Source organism: Scyliorhinus canicula, chromosome 3, assembly GCF_902713615.1.
Source record: "Scyliorhinus canicula chromosome 3, sScyCan1.1, whole genome shotgun sequence".
Classification (NCBI taxonomy): Eukaryota; Metazoa; Chordata; class Chondrichthyes; order Carcharhiniformes; family Scyliorhinidae; genus Scyliorhinus; species Scyliorhinus canicula.
In genome coordinates, this window is record NC_052148.1 from 238233014 (window position 1) to 238253716 (window position 20703).

Here is a 20703-nt window from a genome sequence, read left to right on the forward strand (position 1 = left end):
GAAAATAATAATTGGGTATGCTAAATTTATTTTGAAAAAGGAATAGAATTGAAAGTGAATGCCTTGTTCCCCTGTCGCTAACGTCATCTAGAAAAATAACTTTCTAATTTAGCTATTGGTTTATAATGTACAAATGTTGTCGACCACTTGTCAGCTCAAACCTAGATGTTAACCAATCCCCCCTCTAGGTTGACATAAGCGGCTTCATTATTTTAGAATTTGCGAATAGAACTGAACAGCTCCATTTCAGTTCTTGTGTGGAAGGTACTTGTTGAAGCAGCTGAAAATGGTTGGGCAGAGAAAGCTTCATGATGAAATGCCTGCAGTGAATCCTGGCCTGAGATTGGCCTCCGACAACCATTTCTCTGATCTCATCACATCTACTGTAAAGGCACTTCTGTGAAACAGTTATGTATAGATTGAGCCTTGGAAAAATGATCCGCGAGTTAACTAAGTACATCGCAAGGCTTGTGTATGCATGTTGGAAACTGGGCAGATTCTGCATAAGCATGTACTGACTATCCCATTGGTATAGCCTGTTGCAACCATGTAGGCTTTCTCGACAGGGGGATTTTTTCCCATTGCATTGTTTAGATATCCTATTCTATTTTCTGAACTCACTTGGATGTTCATCCATTCCTCAAGATTTATTTTATTTGTTGTTTTTAATAGTTCTGTTTTGATGCTGAGCTTCAAGTGTTGCTTCGTGAGCATACTGAACAAGTTCAGCATGTTTTGTATATTAGGGCAACAGCTTGCTACTGTGGCAGTTTGTCTGGCCTATGGAAAATAACTCGTCTTCTCTCTCTCTCTCAACTGCAATCCAAAGCTAAAATGCATTCTTGGGACTTGAGAAAAATTAAATTCCTATTCTCAATCTTTTTGTTTTTCAGGCCTTGAACCCAAATGTAGTATCTATACACTGGCATTGATCTTTTTAGCATTTCCCTTTTAGATTCCTTTCAGCCATTTTGGTGTCATGGCTTTGGCCCTTCATCTTTGTTTTTCTCAATTGAAAGTACATTCCTACAAGGAGTTGGGTCAATGGTCTAGTCCTTCTGTGTTCTATATGCCAATTAAATTGAGTAATAGCAATTTGTTAATACTTTCTAGTTAACTGATCAAGTAAAAGATGGAAATATTCAGGAAGGTCATCTAGGGACTGTAAAAGTGAGTTCAATTTGTGTTTCTGAGGAATTAAATTAAGGATTTAATTGGTAAGCATATGAGTGAGGTTGGTTTATTTTAAAAAGAAACAAGCCTATTAATCATAATGGCCTTTTTATATTCCCAAGTAGTTTCATGTGTAGCAACTTATTCATGTTAAATTGCCGAGAGATGTTATTTATTATTAGACATTCTTTAATTTATTTTGTCAAACACTATTTATAGAAACTTGGGACAAAATCAAATATTAGTTGTCAGCTGCTAGTTCAATGAGTTTCTAATCTATTTCTGAAACTTTTTTTAAACAGATGGTCCCTATGGCATATTTGCTGGCCGAGATGCCTCTAGAGGTTTGGCTACCTTCTGTCTTGATAAAGAAGCTCTGAGGGATGAATTTGATGATCTGTCTGATTTAAATGCTGTACAAATGGAAAGTGTTAGAGAATGGGAGATGCAATTTCTGGGTAAGTATTTGACACCTTGCATTGGTTGCATTTGACATGCTGAAATTGATGCAATTATTGTGAAGAATGTATTGGGACTGTTGTATAGCAAGGGTTTTGTCTAAAATTTCTATTTCCATTTCATTTGTACTGTAACATTCTAAATTATAATATTCAAATTACATGTAATTCTTGTGCTTCAAGAAAGAGAGAGGGATTCTGAAAGCTTGGGAAAAGAGGACCCTAAATCTGAAAAGGCACACAGGTTTAGGGAGGGAATTTCAGAGTGCAGGACTTAGATGGCAGAAGGCATGACTTGCAAATAGCAGGTCAAAGGACTGCACAAAAAGCCAGTCTTGGAGAGGATTTCAAGGGAAGAGACTTTGACTGGAGGGGGTTACAGAGATTGGAAGGGATGAGATAATTCGGAATTTAAACACTGATGAGAGTTTTTAATTTCCACTGTTGGGAGACTGATGGCCATAGGGTAGTGAGGACTGAGGTGAAGACAGCAGGACCGAATGAGCTGCAGATTGATGGGCAGAATGAGCTGCAGATTGATGAGTACACTGAAATTTAGAAGATGAAGGTTTGGTGAGGCCACCTTGTTGGAATAACCTAACTTGGAGTTACCAAAAGTATGGATGAAGATTTCAGAAACAGATGGGCTGAGGTAAAGGCAGAGGGGTGATTATATCGATGTGGGTGGTAGTATTTCCCGGTTATGGAGGTAAATCAGGTTCAGGAGCCCATCCTGAGATTAAACGTTTCCAACTAACTTTTTATTGCGATGGCCAGGAATCGAACCCGGGTCAACTGCTTGGAAGGCAGCTATGCTCACCACTATACCACCAGCGCTCACTTCCTGAGATTAAACATATGGTTATGATTAGAAACTGTCTGCTCCACCCTGATAAAGTGGTCCAGCTGGGGGATTGTATCAGGGCCATAAATTATGGCTTTCAGTGGCAGCACAGTGGGTTGGCCCTGTTGCCTCACGGCGCTGAGGTCCCAGGTTCGATCCCGGCTCTGGGTCACTGTCCGTATGGAGTTTGCACATTCTCCCTGTGTTTGTTTGGGTTTCGCCCCACAATCCAAAGATGTGCAGGGTAGGTGGATTGGCCATGCTAAATTGCCCCTTAATTGGAAAAATGAATTGGCTACTCTAAATTTAAAAAAAAGATAACTTTCGTCATCCCAGAGTTTAATTGGGGGAAAGTTGGGATATTCAAAACTGGAGAAGCAGTCTGAGCCCTGAGGCGATGATGGGCTCAAGAGGAGTAATGGAGGGATAGAGCAGTGTTTAATCATTGTCCCGGTGGGAATAGAAACATGCATATATAGGAAATAGAAGCAGGAAAAGAGCATTTAGCCCTTTGAGCCTGCTCCACCATTCATTACGATCATGGCAGATCATTGGGTTTAATACCCTGCCCCCCCCCCCCCCCCCCCATATATATAACCCGTGATCCCATTAGCCCCAAGAGCAACATTTAATTCCTCCTTGAAATTACCCAACGTTTTGGCCTTCTGTGGTAATGAATTCCACAGATTCACCACTCTGGGTGAAGAAGTTTCTCCTCACCTCAGTCCTAAAAGGTTTACTCCTTATCCTCAAACTATGGACTCTGGACTCCCCAACCATCGGGAACATTCTTTCTGAATCTACCCTGTCTAATCGTGTTAGAATTTTGCAAGTTTCTGAGATCCCCTCTCATTATTCTAAACTCCAATGAACTGGACAGTGGTGAGAGGAAGATCATGTGGTCAAGTGTGTCAAAAGACTGCAGAAAGGTCAAGGAGAGGTACTATATCATGATCATAAACACAGAAAATATAATTTATCACTTTTATTTAGGGCAGTTTCAGTGCTGTTGCATGACAGAAACCTGGAGAGGTTCAAACAGTTATCAGGAAGTTGGGCACGAATCTGAGATGTTATAACAAGTTATAGAACTTGAAAGAGGAACATGAAATTGAAACGGGGAGGTAGTTTGCAAGAAGAGGGAGATGAGTATGGATTTTGAGTAGTTGGTGATGGTAATTTTGGAAGAGAGACAAGCAACCTGAGGACATGGAAACTGTTTGTACTGGTAGCTGGCATGGTGCCAAAAAAGGAGGTTGAGTGGTGAGTTCAGTGGGATTGGGGTTAAGGGAGCAGGAGGTGAACACTCAAGAAAGATAGAGGTTTAAGACTTCAGTGGCCAAACAGCCATGACTGGAATGCACTGCTTGAAAGGTAAGTCGGAGCAGGTTCAATAATACTTTCCAAAAGGGAATGGGGAAAGTGGGACTAATTGGATAGCTCTTTTGAAGAGATTAAAATGTGGGAAACCAGCCAGGAGGGAGTTACTGAAGTACGAAAGGCATCAATGAGGGTTTCGGCAGCAGAAGAGCTGAGGCAGGATGGAGTTAAGTGACGTTATGGAGGTCCAGAAGGAGGTCTTTATGATAAAATGGATATGTAGTTGATGCCTCAATCTGGGACCAATGTTTTGGACCAACTGGGACCCTGAGTTTATAGCAGAGACCAATGTTTTGTTGGAAATTTATTCATTCAATACTGGATGTCGGACAAGCAGCCTGACCATTTTGGAAATCGTGGAGCGCTTGATACAGGCAGGTGGCAGTGAGCTAATGCTGAGTGTCATGGGCAGACATAGGTGAAATTACTGTTTTCAGGCGATATCACCGGGGAAGATGCTATGCACCAATTCTGTCATGTTTGGATCTGTATGTTGTCGAATTTTCTTTTGTGTTGGTCGCAATTTCGTTGTAATTTACAACTACAAAAGCAAAAGAATTGTGTTGTGCCTAGTCTTTCCAAGAAAATTTGAGCGTAAATTACATAAGACGAGCAAACACTGGTTTCCTGCATTATATTTGGCAAAGTAAGACCCAAAGCATTGAAAACTTTATTTCTCGCTGCTGAAACCTGTACTGTCTTTTCAAAAGCGCTGCATTTTCTCTGCGGTATATCTTGCAGGCAACAGAATCTTTTAGATGAAAAGAAAAGCTTTCACAGTTGTATTTTTTTATGCCATGCCTAATATGAATAAATAATGGTTTGATGGTTTCAGACTTCAATTTTCATAATATAGATTACACTGATTTCCAACATTTTTTCGTGATGCGTATGTTAATGAACTGTCCAGGAAATTTCAGTGGAAGTCTGTGATTGCAATATTGGCAGAAATTTTGTGATAATTTGTAGCCAGATCAAGGACATCCTTGGCTTTATTGTATTTAATATTCCCTTTGAAGCTACAGCCCTTGTGCATTAGTGCAGAGCATTGATTTGGAACAGTATCCAGCAGCACATATTAAAGCAGTGTCATCAATGCCCTGGCTATGCTGTGATGATAGCAGAGAGAAAAAGAAACAGCCTAACAGGATTGATGGAAGTTATATGGTTGATATGGCGTACGTGCATTTCCAAAAGGCGTAAAGTGCCACATAACAAGCTTGTCAGCAAAGTTAGAACTCATGGAATAAAAGGGACAGCATCTGCATTGATACAGAATTGGCTGAATGTCGGGGAGCAGAGCAGTGGTGAATGGTTGGTTGTTTATTTGAACCAGAGGAAGTTATTTAGTGGGTTACCCACGGATCATTGTTAAGGTGCTGCTTTTCTTGATGAATGTTAATGAGCTAGACGCGGGGCAACGTCTCAAAGTTTGCAGGTGACAAAATTTGGAAATATTGCAAATTGTGAAGAGGATGGTGATAAACATTCAAGAGGATATAGACAGGTTAGTGGAATGGATGGGCAAATTAACTTTAATGCGGAGAAATGTGAATTGATTCATTTTTGTAAGAAGAATGAACAAAGACAAAAGGAACAATAATAAAAGGGGGTGCAGGGGCAGAGGGATTTTTTTTTTGTTTTGTTTTTTTAAAATTTAGATTAGCCAATTATTTTTTCCAATTAAGGGGCAATTTAGCGTGGCCAATCCACCTACTCCGCACATTTTTGGGTTGTGGGGGCGAAACCCACGCAGACACTGGGAGAACGTGCAAACTCCACACTGACAGTGACCCAGAGCCGGGATCGAACCTGGGACCTCAGCGCCGTGAGGCGGTTGTGCTAACCACTAGGCCACCGTGCTGCCCTAGAGGGATTTTTTTTAAAGAAAATATTTTATTACGGCATTTATAATTTTAACATTTTTTAAAATGTTTTTATTCTCCATTTTCACATTTTCCTTCAAAATTTACATCCCACCAACAAGCAGTAAACGGTAACAGATACAAAGTTATCTGTTAACATCCCTTAACATCAACAAGATCCCATCCTCCCACCACCCCAACCAACGGACCCACCTGTCAATATTTGCATCAAATAAAACAACCCCCCCCCCCCCAAAACCTTGGTACCTTCCCCCCAACTTTCCACCCTGGCTAGACCCCTCGGACCCTGTTCTGCCAGGCTCTGATGCTGCAGCCCCCCCCACCTCACCCCCGTTCACTGGCCTGCTTAAACCGGCCAGCGTGAGTCCCCGGGTCTCTTTCCCCCTTGCCCGGCCCCAGGAAAAACCCAGAAATCCCCGTTAGCACACAAACCCCGCATACGCACCCACACCCCAAAGAACCCTCATTACGACTGAAAGTCCCATTTCTTCCCTTGTCCAAATATATACAACGTTGGCTCCTATAGCCCATACACCAGAATGCACTGAAACAACAAAAAGAAAAAATAGTCATGAGGCTACATCGGTACATGACCATTTCTCAATTCTGCCACAGTCCTTCTGCCTTCGCAAACTCTTCCACTGTCCCAAAATAAAAGTCCTTGAACTTGTAGGTCACCCTCAGCTTCGCTGGATATACAATGCCACACTGCACCTTGCTAATATACAATGCCCTCTTCACCCAGTTGAAGGCAGCCGGCCTCCTCACCTGCTCCACCATCAAATCCTGGTCTACACATATACCAGCTCCAGCCCACTGCACCACCCGCTTCTGCTTAGCCCAGCACAGGACCTTCTCCTTGACACTGTACCTACGGAAGCACAGAGTCACTACTCTTGGTGGCTCACTCGCCTTTGGTACAGGCCTCCACAGCCGATGAGCCCGATCCAGTTCATATCGGGAGGGATCCTACCCCTCCCCCAATAGCTTCACCAACATCGTGGCAAAATACTCAGTCGGCCTCGGTCCTTCCACTCCTTCGGGCAACCCCACAATCCTCAAATTCTATCGCCTGGATCTGTTTTCCAGGTCTTCCATTTTTCCTCGCAGATCCTTGTTGATCTCTATCACCTTCCGCATCTCCTTTCCCATCGAGGTAAGTTGATCACTGTGCTGCAGTAATGTCTCTTCCACTTCCTTCAGTGCCTCACGTTGCTCCCGCACCTCCTCCGCCAGCGTTTTCAAAACCGCCCCCATCTACTTCCTCATTGCCTCCAAGTCTTTTGTAAACTGCCTCTCGACTACCACGGCCATCACTTTAGTTATTTGTTCAGCAATAAGCAGTGCGACCTCCCCTGGTGCACCAACCTCCATTTTCTTTACTGACCCCGCGGTGACCTTCCCACTCCTCGACTGACTTTCAGCCTCTTTTGTCACGGCTGTTTTTTTGCTGATCTTCGACATTTCCCCTCCCTGGGCTGTCTCCCGACTTTTGCTGCCTCTGCTGCCCTTAGGACCTGGTGTTCTCTCTCTCTCTCTCTCTTCTCTTCCCCCCCCCGGACAATGCCATTCCCGAACGCGTGGCTGCCAACCGCCTGCTGTCACCGGAAGTCCTAATTTTAACATTTTAAACAGAGATCCAACAAACACAGAAACCCACAATATCATACCCATCACCCCCCCCAAGCATAAACCCTAACTATCATGGTCCATGTACCTACTCCATCCCACGGTTCTCTCTTCATTAGATTTCCTTCCCTTATTCGGCACTTCCATACTTTCGCTCTCTCGCTCTCGCTCTCTCTCTCGCTCTCTCTCTCGCTCTCTCTCTCGCTCTCGCGCTCTCTCTCGCGCTCTCTCTCGCGCTCTCTCTCGCGCTCTCTCTCGCGCTCTCTCTCGCGCTCTCTCTCGCGCTCTCTCTCGCGCTCTCTCTCGCGCTCTCTCTCGCGCTCTCTCTCGCGCTCTCTCTCGCGCTCTCTCTCGCGCTCTCTCTCGCGCTCTCGCTCGCGCTCTCGCTCTCGCTCTCTCTCTCTCTCTCTCTTTCCCCCCCCCCCCCCCCGCTGCCGGTCAACTTTCCTTGGCGACGTTGATGAAAGGTGAGCGAACCCCTGTAGTGAACCCCTTAAATCCCGTGCCGTCCTCCCCAGACTGGCGGCGGAATTAATAAAGCAAACTTAATTTTCTCTAACACAAGAAACCCTGTCATGTTGCTAATCCAAACACCCGACTTTGGAGGCTCCGAGTCCCTCCTTCCCAACAGAATCCATCCCCAGGCCACGACCCCCTTCCCACCCCACCCAGCACTCCAAATATTGCCACCTCTGGACTCTGAGTCGCCCTCCCTTCCAGCACCTCTGAGATGACATCCCAAAATCTCCTCACTCTCGGATACACCCAAAACATATGCACATGATCCGCAGGTCTTCCCCCACACTGCCCACACCTTTCCTCCACCTCCTCAATAAACCTTCTCATCCGGGCCACAGTCGTATGAGCCCTGTGGGGCAGCATGGTGGCGCAGTGGTAGCACTGCTGTCCCACGGTGCCGAGGTCAACAGGTTCGATCCTGGGCCACTGTCCGTGTGGAGTTTGCACATTCTCCCCGTGTTTGCGTGGGTTTCGCCCCCACACCCCAAAGATGTGCAAGGTAGGTGGATGGAACACTCTAAATTTCCCCTTAATTAGAAAAAATGAATTGGTTACTCTAAATTTCCAATTTTTAAAAAAAATATGAGCCCTGTGGACCACCTTGAACTGGATCAGGCTAAGCCTGGCACATGACAAGGACGTGTTCGCTCTCCATAGGGCCTCCTCTCATAACCCAACTTCCAGCTCCCCTCCCAGCTCTTTTCTCCTCACCTCCCCTATTGGAACCCCTTCCTTTTTTAAAATAAATTTAGAGTACCCAATTCATTTTTTTCAATTCAGGGGCAATTTAGGGTGGTCAATCCACCTACCTTGCACATCTTTGGGTTGTGGGGGCGAAACACACACAAACACGGGGAGAATATGCAAACTCCACACGGACAGTGACCCAGAGCCGGGATCGAACCTGGGACCTCGGCGCCGTGAGGCAGCAGGGTTAACCTACTGTGCTGCCATTTGGAACCCTTTCCTTATATATTTCCTAGACCCCCTCCTCCACAACCCCTGTTTTTGAAATCACCTTATCCTGTAGAGGAGCAGAGGGATCTTGATGTACAAATCATTGAAGTTGCCAGGGCAGGTGAGAAAGTGTTTAATAAAGTGTGCAGGGTCCTGGACTTTATAACTAGGGGCATAAGAGTACAAAAGCAAGGACGTTATGACAATACTGTTTAAAACACTGTTTCGGTCTAAACTGGACTATTGTGTCCACGTCTCAGCACAACTTGGGAAGATGTAAAGGTATTGGAGAGAGTGCAGAAAAGATTGGAAGTGTTTCCAGGGATGAGGAAATTCTGTTTTGTGAATAGATGGGAGAATTAGGGGCTATTCTCCTTGAATAAGAGGAGATTTGGTAGGAGTTCAAAATTATGATGGGGCTAGACAGAGTAGATGGGGAGGAACCGTTCCTATTGGTGAAAGGATCGAAAGTGAGAACACCGATTTAAGATGATGGCAAAAAAACCGACTGACCTGAGGAGAATCTTTTTACACAGTGAGTCGTTAGGATTTGGGCAGCACGGTAACATGGTGGTTAGCACAATTGCTTCACAGCTGCAGGGTCCCAGGTTCGATTCCGGCTTAGGTCACTGTCTGTGCGGAGTCTGCACATCCTCCCCGTGTGCGCGTGGGTTTCCTCCGGGTGCTCCGGTTTCCTCCCACAGTCCAAAGATGTGCAGGTTAGGTGGATTGGCCATGATAAATTGCTTTTAGTGTCCAAAATTGCCCTTAGTGTTGGTGGGGTTTCTGGGTTATGGGGATAGGGTGGAGGTGTTGACCTTGGGTAGGGTGCTCTTTCCAAGAGCCGGTGCAGACTCAATGGGCCGAATGGCCTCCTTCTGCACTGTAAATTCTATTATCTGGAATGCATTGAGTGTGCTCAATTATAAAGAGGTACAGGAACAGGTTCAAATAAGGGCTTGAAAGAGAATTAGATAATCATCTGAACAGAAAAAAGTTGAGGCCATGGGGAAAAGGTGGGGGAGGCGGACTTGGGAGTTACCCTTGCAGAGAGCCAGCATGGATATGATGGGCCAAATGACCACCTGTACTATAACAATTCTGTGATATATTCAGATGTCTGCATATTTCATATTAGCCGGTATAAAATTTGCGTGACTTGTGATGTTCATTAAAGTTTCCATCAAATTATAATTTTCATCAATTTGCTGTAAATGAGGGATTTAATTTAAAATGGAATTAATATAACTTTTGAGTGGAAGTACAGGCGTATGTTTTTTTTACAATTCAGTGTTCTTGATCTGTTTTAAAATTATTCTATAAAAATGCGTTGCCAATTGGGTAACTATTACCAAATTCTGTTTTCCGTGATTTTGCAGTGGTCCACTCAAGTGAAAAAGATGGGGCTGCCAAATACCTATGTCACCAGGCAAATAATTAAAACTGGCACGCGTTGGCATTCTAAGTTGTGAAGAAACTAAAGAATTGGTTTATTTTAAAAGCATGATGTAACACTGAATTAAAATCTTGGTTATTTAATTTGCAGAAAAATATGACTACATAGGCCGGTTGCTGAAACCATGGGATGAACCATCAGAATATACAGATGAGGAAGATGTTAAGGAGCACTCAAAGCAGGACTAAAACTGTTCAGCAACCAAAGCAAGGGCCTTCCGTGCTGCAACCCACTTTACTCCGATTTCTGCAGCTTTCTTTTTCTTCACAAGCTACAAATGATTGAATGCAAAATATATTTTGTAAAAAGTGATGAATACCCTTGTGTGGAGATTTTAATTAAAATGGTCCGGTTTATGCTGCCAACATTGTTTTGCAGTTGTTGTGTTCCGTCCACGTTAGCAAAAAAGAAGCACCCAGGAGTTGGACCTTTTGTTTACCCGTGGAGGTGAGATGGGCTATCTGATGTCACTAATGTTTCAAGATTCTTTGAACTGGGTGTAATAAGACAAGGCCCCCTTATCTTGGGATCCTTGTTTTGTGCAATTTTTTATGTACAGCAGCATTACAAACAATCACCAGTGAACTTGCTTTTACAGTAAAACAGTAAGTAGTTTGCACTATTGACAGCTGGGGTTCAGAGATTAATTTTGAATTCTCTGCACAATGTGGTTTTAAAGGCTTTTTTCCAATAAAACTGCACTAAATCAGTATATCGTAATCAAAGAGGGGGTACTGCTAACTGATTGTGCTGACTCAGTTTCAAAATGTTATGTGGTTTATTCCCACTGAATGTTACGCAATTATATTTATCTGCAATGATGTAACACTTAAGTCTGGTTCCCCTCCGTTTATCGAAATGTAGGTAATATTCATTGTGCCTTATTTTGATTACTTTTCTACTTCAACTTGAAATATTGTGAATCAATTTCCCCAGACCTGAGTCAATGCTGTAATAGTGTTCAAAGAAGAAAAGCAGACATTTCTTGTAGACCTCAGTTTATCATTGCCTGTAGTATGATATTGCCATTGGTAGAGTGGGAGGAAAAGTCCACTCGTGCTAATGTCTGTGTAGCTAGCATAACCACTGATACTGCCATATTTATGTAGTGTTGTATAATTTAGTGTTGTCATTTTTTTCCTCTTTATTTGGAGTAGCTCCTCTATTCTGTGGAGAGGAGAGTACCTTTACTTAGCTTGCGTGAAATAGGAAAGGAAATTGGGATGGTAAGGCAATGCGAAATTTGTAAATATGTGTGCAACTGTTTTAATGAAAAATACTACAACCAGACAGGACTGATTTTCATGTAGAGTATCAAATCTTGAATCAGAGCTATAGGTTATGGTGAATCAGATGGATATTGCACAATAAACAATTGGTTATTAATCTGGTCTGATTTTGTGTGATTTATTTTGAAAATATTGAAAATCTTTGTTAATGGAACAGGTAACAGAAATTACAAGTAACAAATGGAGTTACATTTGCTGAAGTATTAAATCTTTACCAAAGGTTACTTATATGAGAAGTTGCAGTTTAAATACTTGCAGTCGCCCAACATAGTACTTGTAAATTTGGGTAGAGCATTGTCATTGTGTTTAAATTTTGCATCTACTTGTTTTCATGGATGTGAACCAATTAAATCCCAAAACAAGGACATACAGTCCAAGTATAAGAGCAGCTGAGTATCAAAATGCTTGTGGCTTTTAATTAGTGCACTCTCCAGCTATTTGTTTAGGAGCACAAACCTGTTGTGTTTGCAATATAATGTCATCCAGATACGCCTGTAACAACTTTGGGAGCCTTCCCAGGTGTTTGTAAACTCAAATGTTTATAAAAACTGATATGTGAATTCCTTTTTTCTGTCCGATCTGTAAATAATCAATCCGTAGCTACTACAATCATCATTTTTTTTAAAAAGTGCTTTTAATTGCGTAGTTTCTGAACTTTCATTTCATCTGACACTGTTAATTTTGAAAACCTCCATGTTTGTTAATGCCTTTCAAAACCTCTCTGCCGCTCTCTATTTTATTTAAGACACTCCTTTAAAACTTATCTGCCCAAATATGTCCTTGTGTGGCACAACGTTAAATTTTGTTTAACGTTCCTGTGAAACACCTTGAGATTTTTTTTTGTTAAAGGCACTATTTAGATGGAAGTTTTAAAGTTATAGGCTCACTGAATTTTATTGGGAACCCAGGAAATCCCATATTCACATATAAATGTTGCCATGTTTGGAGATTCTTTTAATGTGTAAACTACATCCAGAAAAAGAACAGAAGCTGCCTATAGGAGCATTTCAACTTTGAATTACAATAATATTCAACGGCAACATCACATCTGTAAGCCGTAACAAATCTGTTTAGATGCATTAGTCTAACGAGGTTATTGTAGCATCAATATGCAGCAATGCAATATATGTGACAAAGCTCTTGCTGATTTTTCAGCTCATGCCTTTACTTCACATTTGGAATGCCTTCAAATAATTTTCAAATTATTATCAAACATATTTTGATCAGTTGTCTTTCACAAATATTTCTGCTACACACTTTTCGACATGTTGCCATTCATTCAGTAACTTACATTTTAGGAGAGTAATGAGCTTAATGTTTCTGCATCCATCTGACTAAAATTGGTAGGGACCTGCTGACTAATGAGGAAGTATTGTCCATTTCTACGTGAAAATTATTTAACCGAGCAGGTCTGTGAAATGTTTACATGTATCTTTACAAGTTAAGAGTCTTGTAAAACCTCAACTTACAACAAAGTAAATTGTGGTACTGGCTCCAATAATGAACAGTAAAAAAAATTGTAGGACTTCAGGGACTAGATATTTACCAATGTTGGAATCTGTCAAATAAGTTTCAGTTCAAGCTTTGTACTATTTGAGAGAGATGACAAAATCCATTCTAATAGGGGAGTAAGATCGGAGTCCTGTGAATATCAGCAAGCCTCTGTTCTATGGATTTTTGTTGGAAAGTGGAAATAAGTGTTGGTTTTGCCATTTGTGTTTCCCTTTAGAAAACATAAATTCCATGAGTTTAATAGTATTTTAATCATGTCACTGGATTGATGATTTTATCATTGGGCAGAAGTAAGAAACCTTGTAGCGCTTGTGTTTTGATGTCGTTTGTGTGTGAGGTGATGCCTACAAATTAATTAAAGTTGACCTGTCTTTTCTATTCGCAATTGCCTAAAATTCAGTGGAAATTTCCCACCATACATTTTCTTTTCCAGTTTGGGCCGCAGAACAGATTCTGAAGTTCATGTATAATTTTTTTAATTCCTGTCATTAGGCGTCATAAATGTATTTGTGATATTCTAAAACTAGTCTCTAATACTAGTCTCTACCGTTGCGGCTTTTAAATATGTAATATTCTTGTTACAGGTACGATCACTAATTGTAACTTCAAAAATAGATTTTTAAAAGCATTGTTCTATCATCTAGGTGACCATTCCTAAGGAGCTACCTTGACCCTTGGTGTTTTTTGTAACGCATTCATGTCTTGGACCTAAAGGCATAATTTTACTTTATCTTTTATGGTTTTGGTATGCAGGAAATGTTTGAGCTGCACTGTGTATTCTAGCAAACCTAATCTCATCGATGAACTACTGTACTGAGAAAACAAAAAATCTGAATTTTGCAACATTGACTGAATTAACATTTAAGCAAAATGGACAATGGATTCTTCATCGTCTTCCACAACTTCTTGTGATTTCTTGACTGACCTGATTTTTCACTGACTTTAACAACCCTTTGTCATTGTCAGTCTAAATGGTATACTGCGTTTTTCTTGCACGTCCATTGTTTTCCAGTGACATTAATAGAAAAAGTTGATATGAAATGTACCGTTTGAAAGTTGACACAAACATTGATTCTGAAGAATGCCATTAGATTAGGACTGATTCAGTGTAAGTGCCATCTGTTGCTTAAAAAGAGCCGTTTATTAAAATTCAAACACTAACATCTGGCTTTGAATGATTCAAGCTAAACTGAAGCAATTGTCACAGAATTTGATTGTCGCAATTCCTGGACTTCTGCAAGTCATTTTCAGTTTAGTCATCAGTTGCATGTGTGTAAGGATTGGCTTGGTATCTCTCATTGGCTAATTAAATAGCCAATGGAAATGTTTCTTTTGAGTTGACCTGAATGATTTTGCATAATATATATATGGAATAAACTTTTTGCTAACATTTTTTTAGTATCATATTTTCACTTCAAACAAGTTCAGTGGTAATTTTCTCCCCATGTTCTTTTGAATTCTACAATTATATCCTTTAAACATAATTATACAGGAGTAACTGGCACTGCATCAAAGTAGTTTTAGTTTCAATGCTGTGGTTGAGAACAACTGTGAATTATCTTAAAATTACCAATATTTTCTTTGCAAAGTTGTTTTCAATGTTTATTTAAAGATGAATATTCCAGGCTATGTTTGATGCAATTTTTTTTGTTATACAATAGATAGTAATTCTTGTATGTATAATCGAACAGTGGTATGAAATATGCAAAAGTTACTTCAATTTTCTATGGGACCATCTCAAAGTTGTTTTTTAGTGTCCCTCGTGCTCAAGGTTTTAAATAGAATCATAGGACATTTACTATTTGTAAAGATAATTTTTATTCAAATTTTCACTTTCACAAAAAAGAAAACAATAACAGAAAATTCTAAGAACAGAAAGAACACACCCCCCCCCCCCCCCCCCCCCCCCCCCCCGTATATACAAAAGAAAAACAATAAATTAACGCCCGTCGTTGGCAAAAAAACAGATATATTCAACCCAAAAGAAAAACAAAGAGACAGCCCCCCGCCCCGGGTTGCTGCTGCTGACCTTTTGTTTTTACCGTTCTGCCAGGAGATCTAAGAATGGTTGCCATCTCCTGAAAAACCCCTGCACTGACCCTCTTAGGGCAAATTTCACCCTCTCCAATTTAATAAACCCCGCCATATCGTTGACCCAGGCCTCCACGCTTGGGGGCCTCGCATCCTTCCACTGAAAAAGAATCCTCCGCCGGGCTACTAGGGTCGCAAAGGCCAGAACACCGGCCTCTTTCGCCTCCTGCACTCCCGGCTCCACTGCAACCCCAAATATTGCGAGTCCCCAGCCTGGATTGACCCTGGATCCTACCACCCTCGTTACCGTCCTTGCCACCCCCTTCCAAAATTCCCCCAGCGCCGGGCATGCCCAGAACATGTGGACATGTCCTCGCTCCCAAAAAAAGTCTCATCCTCGTCCAGGTCATATGAGCCCTATGCAGCACCTTATCAAGAGGAGGAGGCGTTCACCCTTTCTAGGGCATCCGCCCACGTCCCCTCCTCAATCTCCTCACCCAGCTCCTCCTCCCATTTATCTTTCAGCTCCTCCACCGAGGCCTCGTCTACCTCCTGCCTCACCAGGTACGCTTCCGAGATCCTCCCCTCTCCAACCCAGACCCCCGAGAGCACCCTGTCCTGAACCCCACGCGGTGGCAGCAGAGGGAACCTGACAAACGCCCGTACTTGCATGTACCTAAAGGTTTTCCCCGGGGGAGCCCAAACTTCCCCTCCAGCTCACCCAGGCTCGCAAACTTCCCGTCTATGAACAGGTCCCCCAGCCTCCTGACACCTGCCCTGTGCCAACTCAGGAACCTGCCATCAATTCTCCCCGGAACAATCCGGTGGTTCCCCCGTATCGAGGCCCCCACCTCCCCCTGTGCCGCCTCCATTGCCCCCAAATCTTGAGGGTAGCTGCCACCACCGGGCTCATGGTATACCTCGTTGGAGGGAGCGGCAGCGGCGCCATTACCAGCGCTTCCAGACTCGTGCCCACACAGGATGCCATCTCCATCCTGTTCCATGCTGCCCCCTCCATTACCCATTTATGCACCATCACTGCGTTGGCAGCCCAATAATACCCACAGAGGTTGGGCAATGCCAGCCCCCCCCCCCCCCCCCCATCCCTGCCCCGCTCCAAGAACACCCGTCTCACCCTTGGAGTCCCGTGTGCCCACACACCCCGTAATGCTCCTGTTAACCCGCCTGAAAAAGGCCTTCGGGATAAGGATGGGGAGGCACTGGAACAGGAACAGAAACCTCGGGAGCACCGTCATCTTGACTGACTGTACCCTACCCGCCAAAGACAGCGGCAGCATGTCCCAGCTCTTAAACTCCTCCTCCATTTGCTCCACCAGCCTTGAGGTTCAGCTTATGCAAGGCCCCCCCAGCTCCTGGCCACCTGAACCCCCAAGTACCTGAAGCTCCTCTCCGCCCTTTTCAGTGGGAGCCTCCCAATCCCCTCTTCCTGGTCTCCCGGGTGTACCACAAACAGCTCGCTTTTCCCAAAGTTAAGCTTATACCCTGAGAAATTCCCAGAGAATCTCCATCACCACCGGCATTCCCCCCACCGGGTCCACCACATACAACAATAGGTCGTCCGCATAGAGCGACACTCGGTGCTCCTCCCCCCGGACCAGCCCCCTCCAATCCCCCGACTCCCTCAACGCCATAGCCAGGGGTTCAATTGCCAGCTCAGAAAGTAGGAGGGACAGGGGACACCCGTCACTCGAAAATACTCCGACCTCCTCTTATTCGTGGCCACACTCCCCATCAGGGCCTCATACAACAGCCTCACCCAACTGACAAACCCCTCCCCAAACCTTTCCAGCACCTCCACAAGTACCCTCACTCGACCCTATCAAAGGCCTTCTCCGCATCTAGCGGCACCACTATCTCCGCCTCCCCTTCTACCGCCGGCATCATAATAACATTCAAAAGCCTCCGTATATTAGTGTTCAGCTGCCTCCCCTTCACAAACCCCGTTTGATCCTCGCGGATAACCTGCGGCACACAATTCTCTATCCTCGTGGCTAAGATCTTTGCCAACAACTTGGCGTCCACATTCAGGAGTGAGATCGGCCTGTATGACTCACACTGCAGGGGATCCTTGTCTCGCTTAAGAATCAAGGAGATCAGCGTCCAAGACATCGTCAGGGGCAAAGCCCCCCTCCCTCGCCTCGTTGAAGGTCCTAATCAACAGATGGCCCAGCAGGTCTGCATACGCCTTGTAAAATTCAACCGGGAACTCATCCGGCCCTGGCGCCTACCCCGACTGCATGTTCCCTATTCCTTTAACCAGCTCCTCAAGCTCAACTGGGCAGCATGGTAGCATTGTGGATAGCACAATCGCTTCACAGCGCTAGGGTCCCAGGTTCGATTCCGGCTTGGATCACTGTCTGTGCGGAGCCTGCACATCCTCCCGGTGTGTGCGTGGGTTTCCTCCGGGTACTCTGGTTTCCTCCCACAGTCCAAAGATGTGCAGGTTAGGTGCATTGGCCATACTAAATTGCCCTTAGTGTCCAAAATTGCCCTTAGTGTTGGGTGGGGTTACTGGGTTATGGGGATAGGGTGGAGGTGTTGACCTTGGGTAGGATGCTCTTTCCAAGAGCCGGTGCAGACTCGATGGGCTGAATGGCCTCCTGCACTGTAAATTCTATGTAACTAGTGACCCAGACCCTCCACCCGTCCCTCCTCCACCCTCGGGGATCTCAGCCAGTCCAAAAAGCGCCCCATCCCCCCTTTCTCCGGCGGAGGTTCAGACCGATATGGTCTCTCATAAAAGTCCCTGAAGACCCCATTAATGTCTACCCCCCTCCGCACCACATTTACTCCCCGGTCCTTAACTCCACCAATCTCCCTAGCCGCATCCTGCTTACGGAGCTGGTGTGCCAGCATCCTACTCGCCTTCTCCCCATACTCGTACACAGCACCCTGAGCCTTTCTCCATTGAGCCTCTGCCTTTCTGGTGGTCAACAAGTCGAACTCAGCCTGAAGGCTGCGCTGCTCCCTCAGCAATCCCTCCTCCGAGGCCTCTGTGTACCTCCTGTCCACCCCCACCAATCTCTCCCTTTCTCTCTGCTCCCCTCTCTCCCTGTGGGCCTGAATGGAGATCAACTCCCCCCGAACCACCGCCTTCAGCGCCTCCCAGACCGTCCCCACTCGGACCTTCCCATTATCGTTGGCCTCCAGGTACCTCTCGATGCATCCTCGAACCTGCTCCCTCACATCCTCGTCCACCAGCAGCCCCGCCTCCAAGCGCCACAACAGGCGCTGGTCCCTCTCCTCCCCCAGCTCGAGGGCCACCCAATGCGGGGCATGGTCAGAAATGGCTATCGCCGAGTACTCAGCGTCTACTACTCCCGCACTCAGTGCCCTACTCAAAACAAAGAAATCGATCCGGGAGTAGGCCTTATGAATCATAGGACATTTACAGCACAGAAAGAGGCCACTTGGCCCATCGTGTCTGTGCCAGCCAATAAATTACCCAGCCTAATCCCACTTTCCTGCATTTGGTCTGTAGCCCTGCATATCAAAATACCTTTTCAATGAGTTGAGGGTTTCTGCCTCTAAACCCTTTTCAGGCATGAGTTCCAGCCCCCTACAACCCTCTAGGTGAAAATTATTTACCTCATCTTCCCTCAAATCTTTCTGCCAATCACTTTTTATTATTTTTCTAAAACGGTATTTTATTCCAAACATGTTCAACATAATAACAATGCATTTTCCCCATTTACTCTTTCTTCCCCAACCCCCCCATCGCTTTAAATGTATGCCCCCTAGTCACTGACCTCGCCGCTAAAGTAAATCAACTCTATCCAGATCCCTCACAATTTTGCACACACCAATCATATCTTTCCTCATCCTCTATTCCAAGGAGAACAACCCTAGCTTATCCGATCATTTTATGTAACTGCAATTTACCAGTCCTGGAAATATCCTTGTAAATCTCCCCTGTTACTCCCTCTAATGCAGTTGCATCCTTTCTGTAATGTGATGACGAGAACGGCAAACACTACTCAAGTTGTGGAATAACTAATGTTTTATATATTTCCTGCATAACCACCCAGCTCTTAATATTCTATGCCTTGGCTAATAAGTGAACGGTTTCTTATCAACCTGTCCGGCTATCTTCAGGGATTTGTGGCCATTCCATCGCTCCTTACACCTCCCAGTGTCCTTCCATTTATTGTGTAATCCTTTGCCTTGTTTAACATTCCCAAATGCATCACCTCACAGTTCTCTCTGTTGAATTCCATTTGCCAATTTTCTGCCCACGTGACCAGCCTATTGATATTTTCCTGCTGTCTACAGGAACCCTCCTCACTATCAACCACGCAACTACTTTTTGTCTGTAAACCTCTTGATCATTCCCCCTGTGTGTACATCCAAATCAATAATATATACATCAAAAGCAGCGGACTTAGTAAAAAAATAAAAGCAAATTATCGCGGATGCTGGAATCTAAAACCAAAGAGAAAATGCTGGAAAATCTCATCAGGTCTGGCAGCATCTGTAGGGAGAGAAAAGAGCTAATGTTTCGAGTCCAGATGACCTTTGATAAAGTCTTCAGTAGAGGACTTAGTACTGAGTTCAGAAGCTTACTGGAGACTGCCTTCCAGTTACCAAACATCCATCAACAATTACTCTTTATTTCTTGCCACTGAGCCAATTTTGTATCCAGTTTGCTACATTCTAGATCCCATGGGCTTTTTAAAGCTAGTCTGCCATATGGGACATTATCAAAGGCTTGTTAAAATCCATGTGGACGCCATCAACTACACTGCTCCCATCAATCCTCCTTATTTCACACAAGAAAATCAAATTTAGACACAACCTTCCCGTAACAAAACCATGCTGACTGTCCTTCATTAATTTGTGTCTTTCTGTGTGATAGCTTATCCAGACCCTCGCTATTGATTCCAATAATGTGTCCACTACTGAGATTAGACTGATTTGTCTGCAATTATTTGGTCTATCCCTTGCTCCCTTTTTAAACCAAGGTACAACTTTAACAGAACTCTAATCCTCCGCCACCTCACCTGCGTCCAGTGAGGATTGTAAAACGATGGTCAAATCCTCTGAATTTTGCTCCCTGGCTGCTTTTAATTGCCTGGGATACATCATCCAGCCCTGGTGATTAGAATTCTTTTGAGGATGCTAATCCCCGTAATACTTCTCTATTTTTATTGCATCCAATACTTCTCATTCCTCCCCTTAACTAAAATGTCTGCATTGGCCCCTCTTGTGAAAGCAAACACAAAGTATTAATTAGGAACATGCCTGCATCTTCTGCTTCCACCCATGGGTTACATTTTAGGTCTTTTATGGGCCCTACACATACTCTTAATGTATTGATGAAGCATTTTTTGGTTCTCCTTGATATTGCTTGCCAGTATTCTTTCATGCCCTCTTTGCTCTCCTATTTAATTTCACCCACCTTTCTCCGCTTGGTTTTCTGCAGTACTGAGTGCTGAGTTCTCTATGTCTGACAAGCTTTCTTTTTATGCCTGGCCTTGCCCTGAGTTGACATCCAGGGAACTCTAGATTTGGCTGCCACGCCCTTTTTCTTTGTGGTAACATGTTTACT

At 44.0% G+C, this 20703-nt stretch overlaps 1 protein-coding gene and 1 non-coding gene across 2 annotated transcripts in view; one reads left to right on the forward strand and one right to left on the reverse strand.

Moving 5' to 3' along the window:
• pgrmc2 (progesterone receptor membrane component 2) overlaps positions 1–14493 on the forward strand; it is a 67149-nt gene extending 52656 nt beyond the window's left edge. The window contains exons 2-3 of the mRNA XM_038792427.1: positions 1476–1631; positions 10393–14493. Coding sequence (XP_038648355.1) covers positions 1476–1631; positions 10393–10490 — 254 coding nt within the window. The 3' untranslated portion in view covers positions 10491–14493. The remainder of the gene's footprint in view (positions 1–1475; positions 1632–10392) is intronic.
• Positions 2397–2468, reverse strand: trnag-ucc. Its single transcript has one exon. It is a non-coding gene; the product is annotated as a tRNA-Gly (tRNA).
• Positions 14494–20703: the final 6210 nt, after the last annotated feature.